Source organism: Phyllobates terribilis, unplaced genomic scaffold (genome assembly GCF_046119375.1).
Source record: "Phyllobates terribilis strain yellow unplaced genomic scaffold, ASM4611937v1 Scaffold_9__5_contigs__length_417890890, whole genome shotgun sequence".
NCBI lineage: Eukaryota > Metazoa > Chordata > Amphibia > Anura > Dendrobatidae > Phyllobates > Phyllobates terribilis.
This window is the reverse complement of record NW_027362769.1, coordinates 406405735-406429741: the sequence shown is the minus strand read 5'-3', so window position 1 is coordinate 406429741 and position 24007 is coordinate 406405735. Positions and strand designations below refer to the sequence as shown.

The 24007-nt window shown below is 48.4% G+C and overlaps 1 protein-coding gene across 1 annotated transcript in view; it reads left to right on the top strand.

The window, feature by feature from the left end:
* Window positions 1-17523, top strand: part of LOC141162646 (uncharacterized) — a 44646-nt gene extending 27123 nt beyond the window's left edge. The window contains exon 11 of the mRNA XM_073648974.1: window positions 17390-17523. Within this exon, the coding sequence (XP_073505075.1) occupies window positions 17390-17405 (16 nt within the window). The 3' untranslated portion in view covers window positions 17406-17523. The remainder of the gene's footprint in view (window positions 1-17389) is intronic.
* The last annotated feature ends 6484 nt before the right edge of the window (window positions 17524-24007 follow it).

Here is a 24007-nt window from a genome sequence, read left to right as displayed (position 1 = left end):
CCCTCTCCATTACTAACCCCAGGGCTTGATGTCTGATAGACCCCTCTCCATTACTAACCCCAGGGCTTGATGTCTGATAGACCCCTCTCCATTACTAACCCCAGGGCTTGATGTCTGATAGACCCCCCTCCATTACTAACCCCAGGGCTTGATGTCTGATAGACCCCCCTCCATTACTAACCCCAGGGCTTGATGTCTGATAGACTCCTCTCCGTTACTAACCCCGGGGCTTGATGTCTGATAGACCCCTCTCCATTACTAACCCCAGGGCTTGATGTCTGATAGACCCCCCTCCATTACTAACCCCAGGGCTTGATGTCTGATAGACCCCCCTCCATTACTAACCCCGGGGCTTGATGTCTGATAGACCCCTCTCCATTACTAACCCCAGGGCTTGATGTCTGATAGACCCCCCTCCATTACTAACCCCAGGGCTTGATGTCTGATAGACCCCTCTCCATTACTGACCCCAGGGCTTGATGTCTGATAGACTCCTCTCCATTACTAACCCCAGGGCTTGATGTCTGATAGACTCCTCTCCACTACTAACCCCAGGGCTTGATGTCTGATAGACCCCTCTCCATTACTTACCCCAGGGCTTGATGTCTGATAGACTCCTCTCCATTACTGACCCCAGGGCTTGATGTCTGATAGACTCCTCTCCACTACTAACCCCAGGGCTTGATGTCTGATAGACCCCTCTCCATTACTGACCCCAGGGCTTGATGTCTGATAGACCCCTCTCCATTACTAACCCCAGGGCTTGATGTCTGATAGACCCCTCTCCATTACTAACCCCAGGGCTTGATGTCTGATAGACCCCTCTCCATTACTAACCCCAGGACTTGATGTCTGATAGACCCCTCTCCATTACTAACCCCAGGGCTTGATGTCTGATAGACCCCTCTCCATTATTAACCCCAGGGCTTGATGTCTGATAGACCCCTCTCCATTACTGACCCCAGGGCTTGATGTCTGATAGACTACTCTCCATTACTAACCCCAGGGCTTGATGTATGATAGACTCCTCTCCATTACTAACCCCAGGGCTTGATGTCTGATAGGCCCCTCTCCATTACTGACCCCAGGGCTTGATGTCTGATAGACCCCTCTCCATTACTAACCCCAGGGCTTGATGTCTGATAGACCCCCCTCCATTACTAACCCCAGGGCTTGATGTCTGATAGACTCCTCTCCATTACTAACCCCAGGGCTTGATGTCTGATAGACCCCTCTCCATTACTAACCCCAGGGCTTGATGTCTGATAGACCCCTCTCCATTACTAACCCCAGGGCTTGATGTCTGATAGACCCCTCTCCATTACTGACCCCAGGGCTTGATGTCTGATAGACTACTCTCCATTACTAACCCCAGGGCTTGATGTATGATACACCCCTCTCCATTACCATCTCCAGGGCTTGATGTCTGATAGACCCCTCTCCATTACTGACCCCGGGGCTTGATGTCTGATAGACCCCTCTCCATTACTAACCCCAGGGCTTGATGTCTGATAGACCCCCCTCCATTACTAACCCCAGGGCTTGATGTCTGATAGACTCCTCTCCATTACTAACCCCAGGGCTTGATGTCTGATAGACCCCTCTCCATTACTAACCCCAGGGCTTGATGTCTGATAGACCCCTCTCCATTACTGACCCCAGGGCTTGATGTCTGATAGACCCCTCTCCATTACTAACCCCAGGGCTTGATGTCTGATAGACCCCTCTCCATTACTAACCCCAGGGCTTGATGTCTGATAGACCCCTCTCCATTACTAACCCCAGGACTTGATGTCTGATAGACCCCTCTCCATTACTAACCCCAGGGCTTGATGTCTGATAGACCCCTCTCCATTACTAACCCCAGGGCTTGATGTCTGATAGACCCCTCTCCATTACTGACCCCAGGGCTTGATGTCTGATAGACTACTCTCCATTACTAACCCCAGGGCTTGATGTCTGATAGACCCCTCTCCATTACTAACTTCAGGGCTTGATGTCTGATAGACCCCTCTCCATTACTGACCCCAGGGCTTGATGTCTGATAGACTACTCTCCATTACTAACCCCAGGGCTTGATGTATGATACACCCCTCTCCATTACCATCTCCAGGGCTTGATGTCTGATAGGCCCCTCTCCATTACTGACCCCAGGGCTTGATGTCTGATAGACTCCTCTCCATTACTAACCCCAGGGCTTGATGTCTGATAGACCCCTCTCCATTACTAACTTCAGGGCTTGATGTCTGATAGACCCCTCTCCATTACTGACCCCAGGGCTTGATGTCTGATAGACTACTCTCCATTACTAACCCCAGGGCTTGATGTATGATACACCCCTCTCCATTACCATCTCCAGGGCTTGATGTCTGATAGACCCCTCTCCATTACTGACCCCGGGGCTTGATGTCTGATAGACCCCTCTCCATTACTAACCCCAGGGCTTGATGTCTGATAGACCCCCCTCCATTACTAACCCCAGGGCTTGATGTCTGATAGACTCCTCTCCATTACTAACCCCAGGGCTTGATGTCTGATAGACCCCTCTCCATTACTAACCCCAGGGCTTGATGTCTGATAGACCCCTCTCCATTACTAACCCCAGGGCTTGATGTCTGATAGACCCCTCTCCATTACCAACCCCAGGGCTTGATGTCTGATAGACTCCTCTCCATTACTAACCCCAGGGCTTGATGTCTGATAGACCCCTCTCCATTACTAACCCCAGGGCTTGATGTCTGATAGACCCCTCTCCATTACTAACCCCAGGGCTTGATGTCTGATAGACCCCTCTCCATTACTAACCCCAGGGCTTGATGTCTGATAGACCCCTCTCCATTACTGACCCCAGGGCTTGATGTCTGATAGACCCCTCTCCATTACTAACCTCGGGGCTTGATGTCTGATAGACCCCTCTCCATTACCATCTCCAGGGCTTGATGTCTGATAGACCCCTCTCCACTACTAACCCCAGGGCTTGATGTCTGATAGACCCCTCTCCATTACTAACCCCAGGGCTTGATGTCTGATAGACCCCTCTCCATTACTGACCCCAGGGCTTGATGTCTGATAGACCCCTCTCCATTACTGACCCCAGGGCTTGATGTCTGATAGACCCCTCTCCATTACTAACCCCAGGGCTTGATGTCTGATAGACCCCCCTCCATTACTGAACCCGGGGCTTGATGTCTGATAGACCCCTCTCCATTACTGACCCCAGGGCTTGATGTCTGATAGACTCCTCTCCATTACTGACCCCAGGGCTTGATGTCTGATAGACCCCTCTCCATTACTAACCCCAGGGCTTGATGTCTGATAGACCCCTCTCCATTACTAACCCCAGGGCTTGATGTCTGATAGACTCCTCTCCGTTACTAACCCCAGGGCTTGATGTCTGATAGACCCCTCTCCATTACTGATCCCTGGGCTTGATGTCTGATAGACCCCTCTCCATTACTGAACCCAGGGCTTGATGTCTGATAGACCCCTCTCCATTACTGACCCCAGGGCTTGATGTCTGATAGACTCCTCTCCATTACTAACCCCGGGGCTTGATGTCTGATAGACCCCTCTCTATTACTGACCCCAGGGCTTGATGTCTGATAGACCCCTCTCCATTACTGATCCCTGGGCTTGATGTCTGATAGACTCCTCTCTATTACTAACCCCAGGACTTGATGTCTGATAGACTCCTCTCTATTACTAACCCCAGGGCTTGATGTCTGATAGACTCCTCTCTATTACTAACCCCAGGGCTTGATGTCTGATAGACCCCTCTCCATTACCATCTCCAGGGCTTGATGTCTGATAGACCCCTCTCTATTACTAACCCCAGGGCTTGATGTCTGATAGACTCCTCTCCATTACTAACCCCAGGGCTTGATGTCTGATAGACCCCTCTCCATTACTAACCCCAGGGCTTGATGTCTGATAGACCCCTCTCCATTACTAACCCCAGGACTTGATGTCTGATAGACTACTCTCCATTACCATCTCCAGGGCTTGATGTCTGATAGACCCCTCTCTATTACTAACCCCAGGGCTTTATGTCTGATAGACTCCTCTCCATTACTAACCCCAGGGCTTGATGTCTGATAGACCCCTCTCCATTACTAACCCCGGGGCTTGATGTCTGATAGACCCCTCTCCATTACTAACCCCAGGGCTTGATGTCTGATAGACCCCTCTCCATTACTAACCCCAGGGCTTGATGTCTGATAGACCCCCCTCCATTACTGACCCCGGGGCTTGATGTCTGATAGACCCCTCTCCATTACTGACCCCAGGGCTTGATGTCTGATAGACTCCTCTCCATTACTGACCCCAGGGCTTGATGTCTGATAGACCCCTCTCCATTACTAACCCCAGGGCTTGATGTCTGATAGACCCCTCTCCATTACTAACCCCAGGGCTTGATGTCTGATAGACTCCTCTCCGTTACTAACCCCAGGGCTTGATGTCTGATAGACCCCTCTCCATTACTGATCCCTGGGCTTGATGTCTGATAGACCCCTCTCCATTACTGAACCCAGGGCTTGATGTCTGATAGACTCCTCTCCATTACTAACCCCAGGGCTTGATGTCTGATAGACCCCTCTCCATTACTAACCCCAGGGCTTGATGTCTGATAGACCCCTCTCCATTACTGATCCCTGGGCTTGATGTCTGATAGACCCCTCTCCATTACTGAACCCAGGGCTTGATGTCTGATAGACTCCTCTCCATTACTAACCCCAGGGCTTGATGTCTGATAGACCCCTCTCCATTACTAACCCCAGGGCTTGATGTCTGATAGACCCCTCTCCATTACTGACCCCAGGGCTTGATGTCTGATAGACTCCTCTCCATTACTAACCCCGGGGCTTGATGTCTGATAGACCCCTCTCTATTACTGACCCCAGGGCTTGATGTCTGATAGACCCCTCTCCATTACTGATCCCTGGGCTTGATGTCTGATAGACTCCTCTCTATTACTAACCCCAGGGCTTGATGTCTGATAGACTCCTCTCCATTACTAACCCCAGGGCTTGATGTCTGATAGACCCCTCTCTATTACTAACCCCAGGGCTTGATGTCTGATAGACTCCTCTCTATTACTAACCCCAGGGCTTGATGTCTGATAGACTCCTCTCTATTACTAACCCCAGGGCTTGATGTCTGATAGACCCCTCTCCATTACCATCTCCAGGGCTTGATGTCTGATAGACCCCTCTCTATTACTAACCCCAGGGCTTGATGTCTGATAGACTCCTCTCCATTACTAACCCCAGGGCTTGATGTCTGATAGACTCCTCTCCATTACTAACCCCAGGGCTTGATGTCTGATAGACCCCTCTCTATTACTAACCCCAGGGCTTGATGTCTGATAGACTCCTCTCTATTACTAACCCCAGGGCTTGATGTCTGATAGACTCCTCTCTATTACTAACCCCAGGGCTTGATGTCTGATAGACCCCTCTCCATTACCATCTCCAGGGCTTGATGTCTGATAGACCCCTCTCTATTACTAACCCCAGGGCTTGATGTCTGATAGACTCCTCTCCATTACTAACCCCAGGGCTTGATGTCTGATAGACTCCTCTCCATTACTAACCCCAGGACTTGATGTCTGATAGACTACTCTCCATTACCATCTCCAGGGCTTGATGTCTGATAGACCCCTCTCTATTACTAACCCCAGGGCTTTATGTCTGATAGACTCCTCTCCATTACTAACCCCAGGGCTTGATGTCTGATAGACCCCTCTCCATTACTAACCCCGGGGCTTGATGTCTGATAGACCCCTCTCCATTACTAACCCCAGGGCTTGATGTCTGATAGACCCCTCTCCATTACTAACCCCAGGGCTTGATGTCTGATAGACCCCTCTCCATTACTGACCCCAGGGCTTGATGTCCGATAGACTCCTCTCCGTTACTAACCCCAGGGCTTGATGTCTGATAGACCCCTCTCCATTACTAACCCCAGGGCTTGATGTCTGATAGACTCTTCTCCGTTACTAACCCCAGGGCTTGATGTCTGATAGACCCCTCTCCGTTACTGACCCCAGGGCTTGATGTCTGATAGACTCTTCTCCGTTACTAACCCCAGGGCTTGATGTCTGATAGACCCCTCTCCATTACTAACCCCAGGGCTTGATGTCTGATAGACCCCTCTCCATTACTGACCCCAGGGCTTGATGTCTGATAGACCCCTCTCCATTACTAACCCCAGGGCTTGATGTCTGATAGACCCCTCTCCATTACTAACCCCAGGGCTTGATGTCTGATAGACCCCTCTCCATTACTAACCCCAGGGCTTGATGTCTGATAGACCACTCTCCATTACTAACCCCAGGGCTTGATGTCTGATAGACCCCTCTCCATTACTGACCCCAGGGCTTGATGTCTGATAGACCCCTCTCCATTACTGACCCCAGGGCTTGATGTCTGATAGACCCCTCTCCATTACTAACCCCAGGGCTTGATGTCTGATAGACTCCTCTCCATTACTGACCCCTGGGCTTGATGTCTGATAGACCACTCTCCATTACTGATCCCAGGGCTTGATGTCTGATAGACCCCTCTCCATTACTAACCCCAGGGCTTGATGTCTGATAGACCCCTCTCCATTACTGACCCCAGGGCTTGATGTCTGATAGACCCCTCTCCATTACTAACCCCAGGGCTTGATGTCTGATAGACCCCTCTCCATTACTAACCCCAGGGCTTGATGTCTGATAGAACCCTCTCCATTACTGACCCCAGGGCTTGATGTCTGATAGACCCCTCTCCATTACTAACCCCGGGGCTTGATGTCTGATAGACTCCTCTCCATTACTAACCCCAGGGCTTGATGTCTGATAGACCCCTCTACATTACTAACCCCTGGGCTTGATGTCTGATAGACCACTCTCCATTACTGATCCCAGGGCTTGATGTCTGATAGACCCCTCTCCATTACTAACCCCGGGGCTTGATGTCTGATAGACTCCTCTCCATTACTAACCCCGGGGCTTGATGTCTGATAGACTCCTCTCCATTACTGACCCCTGGGCTTGATGTCTGATAGACCACTCTCCATTACTGATCCCAGGGCTTGATGTCTGATAGACCCCTCTACATTACTAACCCCAGGGCTTGATGTCTGATAGACACCCCTCTCCATTACTGACCCCAGGGCTTGATGTCTGATAGACCCCTCTCCATTACTGACCCCAGGGCTTGATGTCTGATAGACCCCTCTCCATTACTAACCCCAGGGCTTGATGTCTGATAGACCCCTCTCCATTACTAACCCCAGGGCTTGATGTCTGATAGACCCCTCTCCATTACTAACCCCAGGACTTGATGTCTGATAGACTACTCTCCATTACCATCTCCAGGGCTTGATGTCTGATAGACCCCTCTCCATTACTGACCCCAGGGCTTGATGTCTGATAGACCCCTCTCCATTACTAACCCCAGGGCTTGATGTCTGATAGACCCCTCTCCATTACCATCTCCAGGGCTTGATGTCTGATAGACCCCTCTCCATTACTAACCCCAGGGCTTGATGTCTGATAGACCCCTCTCCATTACCATCTCCAGGGCTTGATGTCTGATAGACCCCTCTCCATTACTAACCCCGGGGCTTGATGTCTGATAGACCCCTCTCCATTACTAACCCCAGGGCTTGATGTCTGATAGACCCCTCTCCATTACTAACCCCAGGGCTTGATGTCTGATAGACTCCTCTCCACTACTAACCCCAGGGCTTGATGTCTGATAGACCCCTCTCCATTACTGACCCCAGGGCTTGATGTCTGATAGACTCCTCTCCACTACTAACCCCAGGGCTTGATGTCTGATAGACCCCTCTCCATTACTGACCCCAGGGCTTGATGTCTGATAGACTCCTCTCCATTACTGACCCCAGGGCTTGATGTCTGATAGACCCCTCTCCATTACTAACCCCAGGGCTTGATGTCTGATAGACCCCTCTCCATTACTGACCCCAGGGCTTGATGTCTGATAGACCCCTCTCCATTACTGACCCCAGGGCTTGATGTCTGATAGACCCCTCTCCATTACTGACCCCAGGGCTTGATGTCTGATAGACTCCTCTCCATTACTAACCCCAGGGCTTGATGTCTGATAGACCCCTCTCCATTACTAACCCCAGGGCTTGATGTCTGATAGACCCCTCTCCATTACTGACCCCAGGGCTTGATGTCTGATAGACTCCTCTCCGTTACTAACCCCAGGGCTTGATGTCTGATAGACCCCTCTCCATTACTAACCCCAGGGCTTGATGTGTGATAAACCCCTCTCCATTACTAACCCCAGGGCTTGATGTCTGATAGACCCCTCTCCATTACTGACCCCAGGGCTTGATGTCTGATAGACCCCTCTCCATTACTAACCCCAGGGCTTGATGTCTGATAGACCCCTCTCCATTACTAACCCCAGGGCTTGATGTCTGATAGACCCCTCTCCATTACTAACCCCAGGGCTTGATGTCTGATAGACTCCTCTCCGTTACTAACCCCGGGGCTTGATTTCTGATAGACCCCTCTCCATTACTAACCCCAGGGCTTGATGTCTGATAGACCCCCCTCCATTACTAACCCCAGGGCTTGATGTCTGATAGACCCCCCTCCATTACTAACCCCGGGGCTTGATGTCTGATAGACCCCTCTCCATTACTAACCCCAGGGCTTGATGTCTGATAGACCCCCCTCCATTACTAACCCCAGGGCTTGATGTCTGATAGACCCCTCTCCATTACTGACCCCAGGGCTTGATGTCTGATAGACTCCTCTCCATTACTAACCCCAGGGCTTGATGTCTGATAGACTCCTCTCCACTACTAACCCCAGGGCTTGATGTCTGATAGACCCCTCTCCATTACTGACCCCAGGGCTTGATGTCTGATAGACTCCTCTCCATTACTGACCCCAGGGCTTGATGTCTGATAGACCCCTCTCCATTACTAACCCCAGGGCTTGATGTCTGATAGACCCCTCTCCATTACTGACCCCAGGGCTTGATGTCTGATAGACCCCTCTCCATTACTGACCCCAGGGCTTGATGTCTGATAGACCCCTCTCCATTACTGACCCCAGGGCTTGATGTCTGATAGACTCCTCTCCATTACTAACCCCAGGGCTTGATGTCTGATAGACCCCTCTCCATTACTAACCCCAGGGCTTGATGTCTGATAGACCCCTCTCCATTACTGACCCCAGGGCTTGATGTCTGATAGACTCCTCTCCGTTACTAACCCCAGGGCTTGATGTCTGATAGACCCCTCTCCATTACTAACCCCAGGGCTTGATGTCTGATAGACTCCTCTCCATTACTAACCCCAGGGCTTGATGTCTGATAGACTCCTCTCCGTTACTAACCCCAGGGCTTGATGTCTGATAGACCCCTCTCCATTACTAACCCCAGGGCTTGATGTCTGATAGACCCCTCTCCATTACTAACCCCAGGGCTTGATGTCTGATAGACTCCTCTCCATTACTAACCCCGGGGCTTGATGTCTGATAGACTCCTCTCCATTACTAACCCCGGGGCTTGATGTCTGATAGACTCCTCTCCATTACTAACCCCAGGGCTTGATGTCTGATAGACCCCTCTCCATTACTAACCCCAGGGCTTGATGTCTGATAGACCCCTCTCCATTACTAACCCCAGGACTTGATGTCTGATAGACCCCTCTCCATTACTTACCCCAGGGCTTGATGTCTGATAGACTCCTCTCCATTACTAACCCCAGGGCTTGATGTCTGATAGACTCCTCTTCATTACTAACCCCAGGACTTGATGTCTGATAGACCCCTCTCCATTACTTACCCCAGGGCTTGATGTCTGATAGACTCCTCTCCATTACTAACCCCGGGGCTTGATGTCTGATAGACCCCTCTCCATTACTAACCCCAGGACTTGATGTCTGATAGACCCCTCTCCATTACTTACCCCAGGGCTTGATGTCTGATAGACTCCTCTCCATTACTAACCCCGGGGCTTGATGTCTGATAGACCCCTCTCCATTACTAACCCCAGGGCTTGATGTCTGATAGACTCCTCTCCATTACTAACCCCGGGGCTTGATGTCTGATAGACTCCTCTCCATTACTGACCCCAGGGCTTGATGTCTGATAGACTCCTCTCCATTACTAACTCCGGGGCTTGATGTCTGATAGACCCCTCTCCATTACTGACCCCAGGGCTTGATGTCTGATAGACCCCTCTCCATTACTGACCCCAGGGCTTGATGTCTGATAGACTCCTCTCCATTACTAACCCCGGGGCTTGATGTCTGATAGACTCCTCTCCATTACTAACCCCAGGGCTTGATGTCTGATAGACCCCTCTCCATTACTGACCCCAGGGCTTGATGTCTGATAGACCCCTCTCCATTACTAACCCCAGGGCTTGATGTCTGATAGACCCCTCTCCATTACTGACCCCAGGGCTTGATGTCTGATAGACCCCTCTCCATTACTAACCCCAGGGCTTGATGTCTGATAGACTCCTCTCCATTACTGACCCCAGGGCTTGATGTCTGATAGACTCCTCTCCATTACTAACCCCGGGGCTTGATGTCTGATAGACTCCTCTCCATTACTAACCCCAGGGCTTGATGTCTGATAGACCCCTCTCCATTACTGACCCCAGGGCTTGATGTCTGATAGACTCCTCTCCATTACTAACCCCGGGGCTTGATGTCTGATAGACTCCTCTCCGTTACTAACCCCGGGGCTTGATGTCTGATAGACCCCTCTCCATTACTGACCCCGGGGCTTAATGTCTGATAGACCCCTCTCCATTACTAACCCCAGGGCTTGATGTCTGATAGACCCCTCTCCATTACTAACCCCAGGGCTTGATGTCTGATAGACCCCTCTTCATTACTGACCCCAGGGCTTGATGTCTGATAGACCCCTCTCCATTACTGACCCCTGGGCTTGATGTCTGATAGACCCCTCTCCATTACTGACCCCAGGGCTTGATGTCTGATAGACCCCTCTCCATTACTAACCCCAGGGCTTGATGTCTGATAGACCCCTCTCCATTACTAACCCCAGGGCTTGATGTCTGATAGACCCCTCTTCATTACTGACCCCAGGGCTTGATGTCTGATAGACTCCTCTCCATCACTAACCCCGGGGCTTGATGTCTGATAGACCCCTCTCCATTACTGACCCCAGGGCTTGATGTCTGATAGACTCCTCTCCATTACTAACCCCGGGGCTTGATGTCTGATAGACTCCTCTCCATTACTAACCCCAGGGCTTGATGTCTGATAGACCCCTCTCCATTACTAACCCCAGGGCTTGATGTCTGATAGACCCCTCTCCATTACTAACCCCAGGGCTTGATGTCTGATAGACCCCTCTTCATTACTGACCCCAGGGCTTGATGTCTGATAGACTCCTCTCCATCACTAACCCCGGGGCTTGATGTCTGATAGACCCCTCTTCATTACTGACCCCAGGGCTTGATGTCTGATAGACCCCTCTTCATTACTGACCCCAGGGCTTGATGTCTGATAGACTCCTCTCCATCACTAACCCCGGGGCTTGATGTCTGATAGACTCCTCTCCATTACTAACCCCAGGGCTTGATGTCTGATAGACCCCTCTCCATTATCATCTCCAGGGCTTGATGTCTGATAGACCCCTCTCCATTACTGACCCCAGGGCTTGATGTCTGATAGACCACTCTCCATTACTGACCCCTGGGCTTGATGTCTGATAGACCACTCTCCATTACTGATCCCAGGGCTTGATGTCTGATAGACCCCTCTACATTACTAACCCCAGAGCTTGATGTCTGATAGACCCCTCTCCATTACTAACCCCTGGGCTTGATGTCTGATAGACCCCTCTCCATCACTAACCCCGGGGCTTGATGTCTGATAGACCCCTCTCCATTACTGACCCCAGGGCTTGATGTCTGATAGACTCCTCTCCATTACTAACCCCGGGGCTTGATGTCTGATAGACTCCTCTCCATTACTAACCCCGGGGCTTGATGTCTGATAGACCCCTCTCCATTACTAACCCCAGGGCTTGATGTCTGATAGACTCCTCTCCATTACTAACCCCAGGGCTTGATGTCTGATAGACCCCTCTCCATTATCATCTCCAGGGCTTGATGTCTGATAGACCCCTCTCCATTACTGACCCCAGGGCTTGATGTCTGATAGACCACTCTCCATTACTGACCCCTGGGCTTGATGTCTGATAGACCCCTCTCCATTACTAACCCCAGGGCTTGATGTCTGATAGACCCCTCTCCATTACTAACCCCAGGGCTTGATGTCTGATAGACTCCTCTCCATTACTGACCCCAGGGCTTGATGTCTGATAGACCCCTCTCTATTACTAACCCCAGGGCTTGATGTCTGATAGACCACTCTCCATTACTAACCCCAGGGCTTGATGTCTGATAGACCTCTCTCCATTACTAACCCCGGGGCTTGATGTCTGATAGACTCCTCTCCATTGCTGACCCCGGGGCTTGATGTCTGATAGACTCCTCTCCATTACTAACCCCAGGGCTTGATGTCTGATAGACGCCTCTCCATTACTAACCCCAGGGCTTGATGTCTGATAGACCCCTCTCCATTACTGACCCCTGGGCTTGATGTCTGATAGATCCCTCTCCATTACTGACCCCGGGGCTTGATGTCTGATAGACCCCTCTCCATTACTAACCCCGGGGCTTGATGTCTGATAGACCCCTCTCCATTACTAACCCCAGGGCTCGATGTCTGATAGACCCCTCTCCATTACTAACCCCGGGGCTTGATGTCTGATAGACCCCTCTCCATTACTAACCCCAGGGCTCGATGTCTGATAGACCCCTCTCCATTATTAACCCCTGGGCCACCGCACCAGGGTAATCGGGAGGAGCTGATGCTAAGCTCCAGAATTGGTGCATCTAATGGATCTAATTCTAGTTATTAAAAATAGGGCGGAACCCCACGTAATTTTTTTTTTAGGGTCCCCCTTTTTTAATAACCAGTAAAGGCTAAGCACACAGCTGTGAGCTGATATTAATAGGCCCCTTCCCAGTTATTGGCCCCTTCCCAGACTATCAAGACCAGCTCACACCTGTCTGCTTAGCCTTTGCTGATTATTAAAAATAGGGGAGACCCCACATCATTTTATTTATTTATTAGATAAATAAAAGTACAGAAAACTAAACACACAAAGCACTGATTATAATCTCAATGACAGAGTCCTGCTCATTGTTATTGGCACCCGTGAAGTTTAAGTACATAATGTGGAATATTTCCTGAAAAATGAATCAAATTAAACAGTTTTTTGTATAGAGACTCGTGTTAAACACAAAAGAGCAAATGAGAAACAATAATTTAAAACCAAAAACAATGGGAGGGAAAAATAGAAAAACCTAAAGCCGCTGTCACTGGTATCTGCACCTTTGCATTAATTTAGTATGGAAACACATTGTGACTCACCTGTGGTAAATCACAAAAGAGATTTACCTGTGATTAATTGTCGGTGCCCATGTGACATGAATTAGCCAATGAATGATGACTTCAGTGTTTTAAGAAGCCTCATGGTAGGCCCTGTTCCTTTGTCACAATGGTGAAGACAAAGGAGCTGTCTGACGACATCAGAACTGCTATTATTAGTAAACACAAGACTTCCAAGGGGTATAAGGCCATCTCCAATGACCTTGGTATCCCAGTTTCAACAGTGTGCAATGTTATTAAGAAGTTTGCCAAGCATGGAACCCTCAAGAACCTCCCTGGATGTGGGGGAAAGAGGAAAATGACAAGAAATGTCTTTGAAGGTTGGTGTGAATGGTGGAAAAAAAAACACATCAAACATCCAAAGACCTGAAGGCCTACCTGGAACAGTCTGGGGTCATGGTTTCAACAAGTACCATACGCCACACAATAAACCAAACATAGCTTTATGGGAGAAGGCCAAGGAGGAAACCATTAATGAAGAAAAAACATAAAAAGGAACGACTGATCTTTGGAAAAGAGTACCTTGACAATCCACAGTCCTTCTGGGAAAATGTTCTGTGGACAGATGAAGCAAAATTAGAGTTTTTTGGCAATGCAAAGCAACAGTTTGTTTACAGACGGCGCACTGAAGTTTATAAGGAAAAGAACACCTTACCAACAGTTAAGCATGGTGGAGGATTCATAATACTGTGGGGTTGCTTTGCTGCATCCAGTACAGGAGGCCTTGACCATATCACAGCAATCATGAAATCAGAGAATTATCAAGAGATTTTACAGCAAAATGTCCTACCCAGTGTAAGAAAACTTGGATGGAGTGGAAGATCATGGGTCCTCCAGCAAGACAATGACCCAAAGCACAGATCCAAAAGTACACAGGGATGGGTGAAAAAGAAAAAAATGGATTGTTTTAAAATGGCCAGCAATGAGCCCTGACCTCAATCCCATAGAAAATCTTTGGGGTGAGCTGAAATCTGCCCTTGGGAAAAAGAACCCTGCAAACATTCAAGAGCTCTAACAAAACTGCAAAGGATGATGGGAGAAAACTCTAGCTGAGAAGTGCAAGAAGCTTATAGATGGTGTGTGCAGCCAAGTATTAATTAGGAGCCTTTATTGCTGCACATGCTGTTTATTCTCTTTCTTCTTTGAAATTGCAACATGGAAATTGAAAAACAATGTTTTATTCTTGTATTACTTTGGACACTAATTAAAAAATCCTGAGGATATAACTTTGGTACATTTCCATTTATTTCTGAAGATATTGTACAGTCTATGAAATAATGAAGAGGTGCCAATAATGTTGAGCAGCAGTCTTTATCTCTTTATATAACATTACTTTATTAGTTAGAAAGCAGGAAGTTACATAGAGAATTACAGTATGTAAAAGATTATGCTAAAAACACATTGCATACGGATGTCACACGGATGCGAGGTGACATCCCCGCAGTCACTTCGACCTCTTATCCACGACCTACCACAAATTTCCATAAACTCTCTAACCTTATACCCATCCGCCCAGCCCCCGCTCCACCAGTCCCTCTAACAGGAGCTCTCTGGAACACTTGCTCCGTCTGCAACAAACTTTCCTACATCCATGATCTTTTCATTACTAACAAACTTTCCTTCCTCGGCATCACAGAATCCTGGCTCACCCCCTCTGACACGGCCTCTCCAGCTGCACTTTCCTATGGTGGATTCCACCTTTCCCACACACCGCGCTCCAGCGGCGAACATGGCGGAGGAGTTGGTATCCTCCTGTCAGATAACTGCTCCTTCTCCCCAATTCCACTGCTGCCCTCTGTTACTTTCCCCTCTTTTGAGGTGCACTGTGTGCGCATCTACTCCCCCTCCAACCTCCAGCTGGCTGTCATCTACCGCCCCCTAGGGGAAGCCAGCACTTTCTTCGACCACTTCACCACCTGGCTGCTTCACTTCCTTTCCGCTGACATCCCCATTATCATCATGGGCGACTTCAACATCCCCATTGACACTTCCCTCTCAGCTGCCTCTAAGCTTCTATCCCTCACTTCCCCCCATCGGCCTCGCTCAATGGTCTTCCACAGCCACTCATAAAGATGGACACACACTGGACCTCATCTTCACCCGCCTCTGTTCCCTATCTAACCTCTCCAACTCACCTCTGCCACTGTCTGACCACAACCTACTTACATTGTCTTCCCTCTCCTCCCCATGTATACAATCCCACTCCACCAACTTGCACACCCTCGCAGAAATCTCAAACACCTTGACCTACACTCACTCTCTGAATCGCTTCTCCCTCTTACAGACATAAGTTCCTTACATGATACAGATGTTGTTGCTGTTTTATATAACACCACAACTGCTGCAGCCCTCAATTCGGTCGCCCCCTTACATATACCAAAGCTCACACAATCAACAGGCAACCCTGGCACAACAGCCTGACTAAAGAACTGAGGCGGGCCTCCAAGGTTGCTGAGCAGAGATGGAAAAAGTCCCACTCCCATGAGCGCTTCATCGCATTCGAACAGTCCCTCACTACTTTCAGGTCCACACTCACTGCTGCAAAACAAACCTGCTTCTCACCTCTCATATCCTCCCTGTCTCACAACCCTAAACAGCTATTCAACACTTTAAATTCTCTCGTCCTCCAGTGCCTCCTCCCTCTCCTCTCATCTCAGCCGAGGACTTTGCCTTATTCTTCAAGCAGAAGATTGATACCATCATGCAAAGCTTTTGCATAAAGTCCCCACAGCCCCTTCTCTTATCTACTCAATCCTACTCCTCCAAAACCAGCTTCGCCGCCATTCCTCCTTACTCTCCAAGTCACACCTCACCACCTGTGAACTTGACCCAATCCTGTCCCACCTCATCCCTAACCTTACTAAAGTCTTCATCCCAACTCTAATGCATCTCTTCAACCTGTCACTAACAACTGGTGTCTTCCCCTCATGCTTCAAACATGCCTCAGTCACACCCATCCTCAAAAAGCCCTCCCTTGACCCATCCTCTCTGACTAGCTATCGCCCCATATCACTTCTCCCCTATGCCTCAAAACTACTGGAACAACATGTCCACCTTGAACTGTCCTCCCACCTCTCCTCATGCTCCCTTTTTGACCCCTTACAATCTGGCTTCCGACTGCATCACTCCACTGAAACTGCCCTGACTAAAGTCACCAATGACCCACTGACCGCCAAATCCAAGCGACACTACTCTATCCTCCTCCTCCTGGACTTGTCCTCCTCCTCCTGGACCTGTCATCTGCCTTCGACACAGTGGACCATTCCCTCTTACTTCAGACTCTCTCATCTCTCGGCATCACAGACTTGGCCCTATCCTGGATCTCCTCATACCTAACAGACCGGACATTCAGTGTTTCTCCCTCACTCACACACCACCTCCTCGCCTTGGCCCCTATCTGTCGGTGTCCCCCAAGGTTCAGTTCTAGGACCCCTGCTCTTCTTAATCTACACCTTTGGCCTGGGACAGCTCATAGAGTCTCATGGCTTTCAGTATCACCTCTATGCTGATGACACACAGATCTACCTCTCTGGACCCGATATCTCCTCCTTACTAACCAGAATCCCACTATGTCTATCCGCTATTTCATCTTTCTTCTCTGCCAGATTCCTAAAACTTAACATGGACAAAACAGAATTCATCATCTTTCCACCGTCTCATTCATCTCCCCCCAACTGACCTATCTATCAACGTCAATGGCTGCCCACTCTCCCCAGTCCATCAAGCTCGCTGCCTCGGGGACCCCGGACTCTGATCTCTCCTTCACACCACATATCCAAGCCCTCTCCACTTCCTGCCGACTCCAACTCAAAAATATCTCCCGGGCAGGGTCCTCTCTCCCTCTGTACCAGTTTGCCGTTGCGTTTTTGTTTAAGATTATTCTTTCTTAGACTTAGACTTTCTTGGGGTCTTGCAGGTACAGACACACGTGACAACGAGAACAAGACCCCGGACCCAGCCGCCATCTCCACCAATCAACGACATCGGCTGAAGATTAACGAAACCTCACGACTTGTATCTGACGTCATGTTACAATAAATATTCTGAGAAGAGAGGTTATTGTGGGGGCGTCTGACAAGAGCGGGGGTCCGAGACACAAAATATCAGGGGCAGCTACAACCTTACACTCAGGAGCCCCAGAGATGAGGGGCCACTGCCGCCCCCAGAGCCGGAGGACCTGTGCGCTATGATGAGATACTGGACGGCAGAGGACCCATGTAAGGTTCTTATACGGGGGTCTCCTGTGTCCGATCCTGCAACATATCACATAGAATCCACTGCAGGTACAAGGCAGAGATCTACACAGTGCCCCCATAATAACAGTGACATCCACAGTGCTCCCATAGTAACAGTGACATCCACAGTGCTCCCATAATAACAGTGATATCCACAGTGCTCCCATAATAACAGTGACATCCACAGTGCTCCCATAATAACAGTGACATCCACAGTGCTCCCATAATAACAGTGATATCCACAGTGCTCCCATAATAACAGTGATATCCACAGTGCTCCCATAATAACAGTGACATCCACAGTGCCCCCATAATAACAGTGATATCCACAGTGCTCCCATAATAACAGTGACATCCACAGTGCTCCCATAATAACAGTGACATCCACAGTGCCCCCATAATAACAGTGACATCCACAGTGCTCCCATAATAACAGTGATATCCACAGTGCTCCCATAATAACAGTGACATCCACAGTGCCCCCATAATAACAGTGATATCCACAGTGCTCCCATAATAACAGTGACATCCACAGTGCCCCCATAATAACAGTGATATCCACAGTGCTCCCATAATAACAGTGACATCCACAGTGCTCCCATAATAACAGTGATATCCACAGTGCTCCCATAATAACAGTGACATCCACAGTGCCCCCATAATAACAGTGATATCCACAGTGCTCCCATAATAACAGTGACATCCACAGTGCTCCCATAATAACAGTGATATCCACAGTGCTCCCATAATAACAGTGATATCCACAGTGCTCCCATAATAACAGTGACATCCACAGTGCTCCCATAATAACAGTGACATCCACAGTGCTCCCATAATAACAGTGACATCCACAGTGCTCCCATAATAACAGTGACATCCACAGTGCTCCCATAATAACAGTGATATCCACAGTGCTCCCATAATAACAGTGACATCCACAGTGCTCCCATAATAACAGTGACATCCACAGTGCTCCCATAATAACAGTGACATCCACAGTGCTCCCATAATAACAGTGATATCCACAGTGCCCCCATAATAACAGTGATATCCACAGTGCTCCCATAATAACAGTGACATCCACAGTGCCCCCATAATAACAGCGACATCCACAGTGCCCCATAATAACAGTGACATCTACAGTGCTCCCATAATAACAGTGACATCCACAGTGCCCCCATAATAACAGCGACATCCACAGTGCCCCATAATAACAGCGACATCTACAGTGCTCCCATAATAACAGTGACATCCACAGTGCTCCCATAATAACAGTGACATCCACAGTGCTCCCATAATAACAGTGATATCCACAGTGCCCCCATAATAACAGTGATATCCACAGTGCTCCCATAATAACAGTGACATCCACAGTGCTCCCATAATAACAGTGACATCTACAGTGCTCCCATAATAACAGTGACATCCACAGTGCTCCCATAATAACAGTAACATCCACAGTGCTCCCATAATAACAGTGATATCCACAGTGCTCCCATAATAACAGTGATATCCACAGTGCTCCCATAATAACAGTGACATCCACAGTGCTCCCATAATAACAGTGATATCCACAGTGCTCCCATAATAACAGTAACATCCACAGTGCTCCCATAATAACAGTGACATCCACAGTGCTCCCATAATAACAGTGACATCCACAGTGCTCCCATAATAACAGTGACATCCACAGTGCCCCCATAATAACAGTGACATCCACAGTGCTCCCATAATAACAGTGATATCCACAGTGCTCCCATAATAACAGTGATATCCACAGTGCTCCCATAATAACAGTGACATCCACAGTGCTCCCATAATAACAGTGACATCCACAGTGCTCCCATAATAACAGTGACATCCACAGTGCTCCCATAATAACAGTGACATCCACAGTGCCCCCATAATAACAGTGACATCCACAGTGCTCCCATAATAACAGTGATATCCACAGTGCTCCCATAATAACAGTGATATCCACAGTGCTCCCATAATAACAGTGACATCCACAGTGCTCCCATAATAACAGCGACATCCACAGTGCCCCCATAATAACAGTGACATCCACAGTGCTCCCATAATAACAGTGATATCCACAGTGCTCCCATAATAACAGTGATATCCACAGTGCCCCCATAATAACAGTGATATCCACAGTGCTCCCATAATAACAGTGATATCCACAGTGCTCCCATAATAACAGTGACATCCACAGTGCTCCCATAATAACAGCGACATCCACAGTGCCCCCATAATAACAGCGATATCCACAGTGCCCCCATAATAACAGCGACATCCACAGTGCCCCCATAATAACAGTGATATCCACAGTGCTCCCATAATAACAGTGACATCCACAGTGCCCCCATAATAACAGTGATATCCACAGTGCCCCCATAATAACAGTGACATCCACAGTGCCCCCATAATAACAGTGACATCCACAGTGCTCCCATAATAACAGTGATATCCACAGTGCTCCCATAATAACAGTGACATCCACAGTGCTCCCATAATAACAGTGACATCCACAGTGCCCCCATAATAACAGTGATATCCACAGTGCTCCCATAATAACAGTGACATCCACAGTGCCCCCATAATAACAGTGACATCCACAGTGCTCCCATAATAACAGTGACATCCACAGTGCCCCCATAATAACAGTGACATCCACAGTGCTCCCATAATAACAGCGATATCCACAGTGCCCCCATAATAACAGCGATATCCACAGTGCTCCCATAATAACAGTGATATCCACAGTGCTCCCATAATAACAGTGATATCCACAGTGCTCCCATAATAACAGTGACATCCACAGTGCTCCCATAATAACAGTGACATCCACAGTGCTCCCATAATAACAGTGACATCCACAGTGCCCCCATAATAACAGTGACATCCACAGTGCCCCCATAATAACAGTGATATCCACAGTGCTCCCATAATAACAGTGACATCCACAGTGCTCCCATAATAACAGTGATATCCACAGTGCTCCCATAATAACAGTGACATCCACAGTGCTCCCATAATAACAGTGATATCCACAGTGCTCCCATAATAACAGTGATATCCACAGTGCCCCCATAATAACAGTGACATCCACAGTGCCCCCATAATAACAGTGACATCCACAGTGCTCCCATAATAACAGTGATATCCACAGTGCTCCCATAATAACAGTGATATCCACAGTGCTCCCATAATAACAGTGATATCCACAGTGCCCCCATAATAACAGTGACATCCACAGTGCTCCCATAATAACAGTGATATCCACAGTGCTCCCATAATAACAGTGACATCCACAGTGCCCCCATAATAACAGTGATATCCACAGTGCTCCCATAATAACAGTGACATCCACAGTGCCCCCATAATAACAGTGACATCCACAGTGCTCCCATAATAACAGTGATATCCACAGTGCTCCCATAATAACAGTGATATCCACAGTGCTCCCATAATAACAGTGATATCCACAGTGCTCCCATAATAACAGTGACATCCACAGTGCCCCCATAATAACAGTGATATCCACAGTGCTCCCATAATAACAGTGACATCCACAGTGCCCCCATAATAACAGTGATATCCACAGTGCTCCCATAATAACAGTGACATCCACAGTGCCCCCATAATAACAGTGATATCCACAGTGCTCCCATAATAACAGTGATATCCACAGTGCTCCCATAATAACAGTGATATCCACAGTGCTCCCATAATAACAGTGATATCCACAGTGCCCCCATAATAACAGTGACATCCACAGTGCTCCCATAATAACAGTGATATCCACAGTGCTCCCATAATAACAGTGACATCCACAGTGCCCCCATAATAACAGTGACATCCACAGTGCTCCCATAATAACAGCGATATCCACAGTGCCCCCATAATAACAGCGATATCCACAGTGCTCCCATAATAACAGTGATATCCACAGTGCTCCCATAATAACAGTGATATCCACAGTGCTCCCATAATAACAGTGACATCCACAGTGCTCCCATAATAACAGTGATATCCACAGTGCTCCCATAATAACAGCGATATCCACAGTGCTCCCATAATAACAGTGACATCCACAGTGCCCCCATAATAACAGTGACATCCACAGTGCCCCCATAATAACAGTGACATCCACAGTGCCCCCATAATAACAGTGATATCCACAGTGCCCCCATAATAACAGTGACATCCACAGTGCCCCCATAATAACAGCGATATCCACAGTGCCCCCATAATAACAGCGATATCCACAGTGCTCCCATAATAACAGTGATATCCACAGTGCTCCCATAATAACAGTGATATCCACAGTGCTCCCATAATAACAGTGATATCCACAGTGCTCCCATAATAACAGTGACATCCACAGTGCCCCCATAATAACAGTGACATCCACAGTGCCCCCATAATAACAGTGATATCCACAGTGCTCCCATAATAACAGTGACATCCACAGTGCTCCCATAATAACAGTGATATCCACAGTGCCCCCATAATAACAGTGATATCCACAGTGCTCCCATAATAACAGTGACATCCACAGTGCCCCCATAATAACAGTGACATCCACAGTGCCCCCATAATAACAGTGACATCCACAGTGCTCCCATAATAACAGTGACATCCACAGTGCTCCCATAATAACAGTGACATCCACAGTGCCCCCATAATAACAGTGACATCCACAGTGCCCCCATAATAACAGCGACATCCACAGTGCTCCCATAATAACAGTGACATCCACAGTGCTCCCATAATAACAGCGACATCCACAGTGCTCCCATAATAACAGTGACATCCACAGTGCTCCCATAATAACAGTGACATCCACAGTGCCCCCATAATAACAGTGACATCCACAGTGCTCCCATAATAACAGTGATATCCACAGTGCTCCCATAATAACAGTGATATCCACAGTGCCCCCATAATAACAGTGACATCCACAGTGCCCCCATAATAACAGTGACATCCACAGTGCCCCCATAATAACAGTGACATCCACAGTGCTCCCATAATAACAGTGACATCCACAGTGCCCCCATAATAACAGTGACATCCACAGTGCTCCCATAATAACAGTGACATCCACAGTGCTCCCATAATAACAGTGACATCCACAGTGCTCCCATAATAACAGTGACATCCACAGTGCTCCCATAATAACAGTGACATCCACAGTGCCCCCATAATAACAGTGACATCCACAGTGCCCCCATAATAACAGTGACATCCACAGTGCTCCCATAATAACAGTGACATCCACAGTGCTCCCATAATAACAGTGACATCCACAGTGCCCCCATAATAACAGTGACATCCACAGTGCCCCCATAATAACAGTGACATCCACAGTGCCCCCATAATAACAGTGATATCCACAGTGCTCCCATAATAACAGTGACATCCACAGTGCTCCATAATAACAGTGATATCCACAGTGCTCCCATAATAACAGTGACATCCACAGTGCTCCCATAATAACAGTGACATCCACAGTGCTCCCATAATAACAGCGACATCCACAGTGCTCCCATAATAACAGTGACATCCACAGTGCTCCCATAATAACAGTGACATCCACAGTGCTCCCATAATAACAGTGACATCCACAGTGCTCCCATAATAACAGCGACATCCACAGTGCTCCCATAATAACAGTGACATCCACAGTGCTCCCATAATAACAGTGACATCCACAGTGCCCCCATAATAACAGTGACATCCACAGTGCTCCCATAATAACAGTGACATCCACAGTGCTCCCATAATAACAGCGACATCCACAGTGCTCCCATAATAACAGTGATATCCACAGTGCTCCCATAATAACAGTGACATCCACAGTGCTCCCATAATAACAGTGACATCCACAGTGCTCCCATAATAACAGTGATATCCACAGTGCTCCCATAATAACAGTGACATCCACAGTGCTCCCATAATAACAGCGACATCCACAGTGCTCCCATAATAACAGTGATATCCACAGTGCTCCCATAATAACAGTGACATCCACAGTGCTCCCATAATAACAGCGACATCCACAGTGCTCCCATAATAACAGTGATATCCACAGTGCTCCCATAATAACAGTGATATCCACAGTGCCCCCCATAATAACAGTGATATCCACAGTGCTCCCATAATAACAGTGACATCCACAGTGCTCCCATAATAACAGTGACATCCACAGTGCTCCCATAATAACAGTGATATCCACAGTGCCCCCATAATAACAGTGACATCCACAGTGCTCCCATAATAACAGTGATATC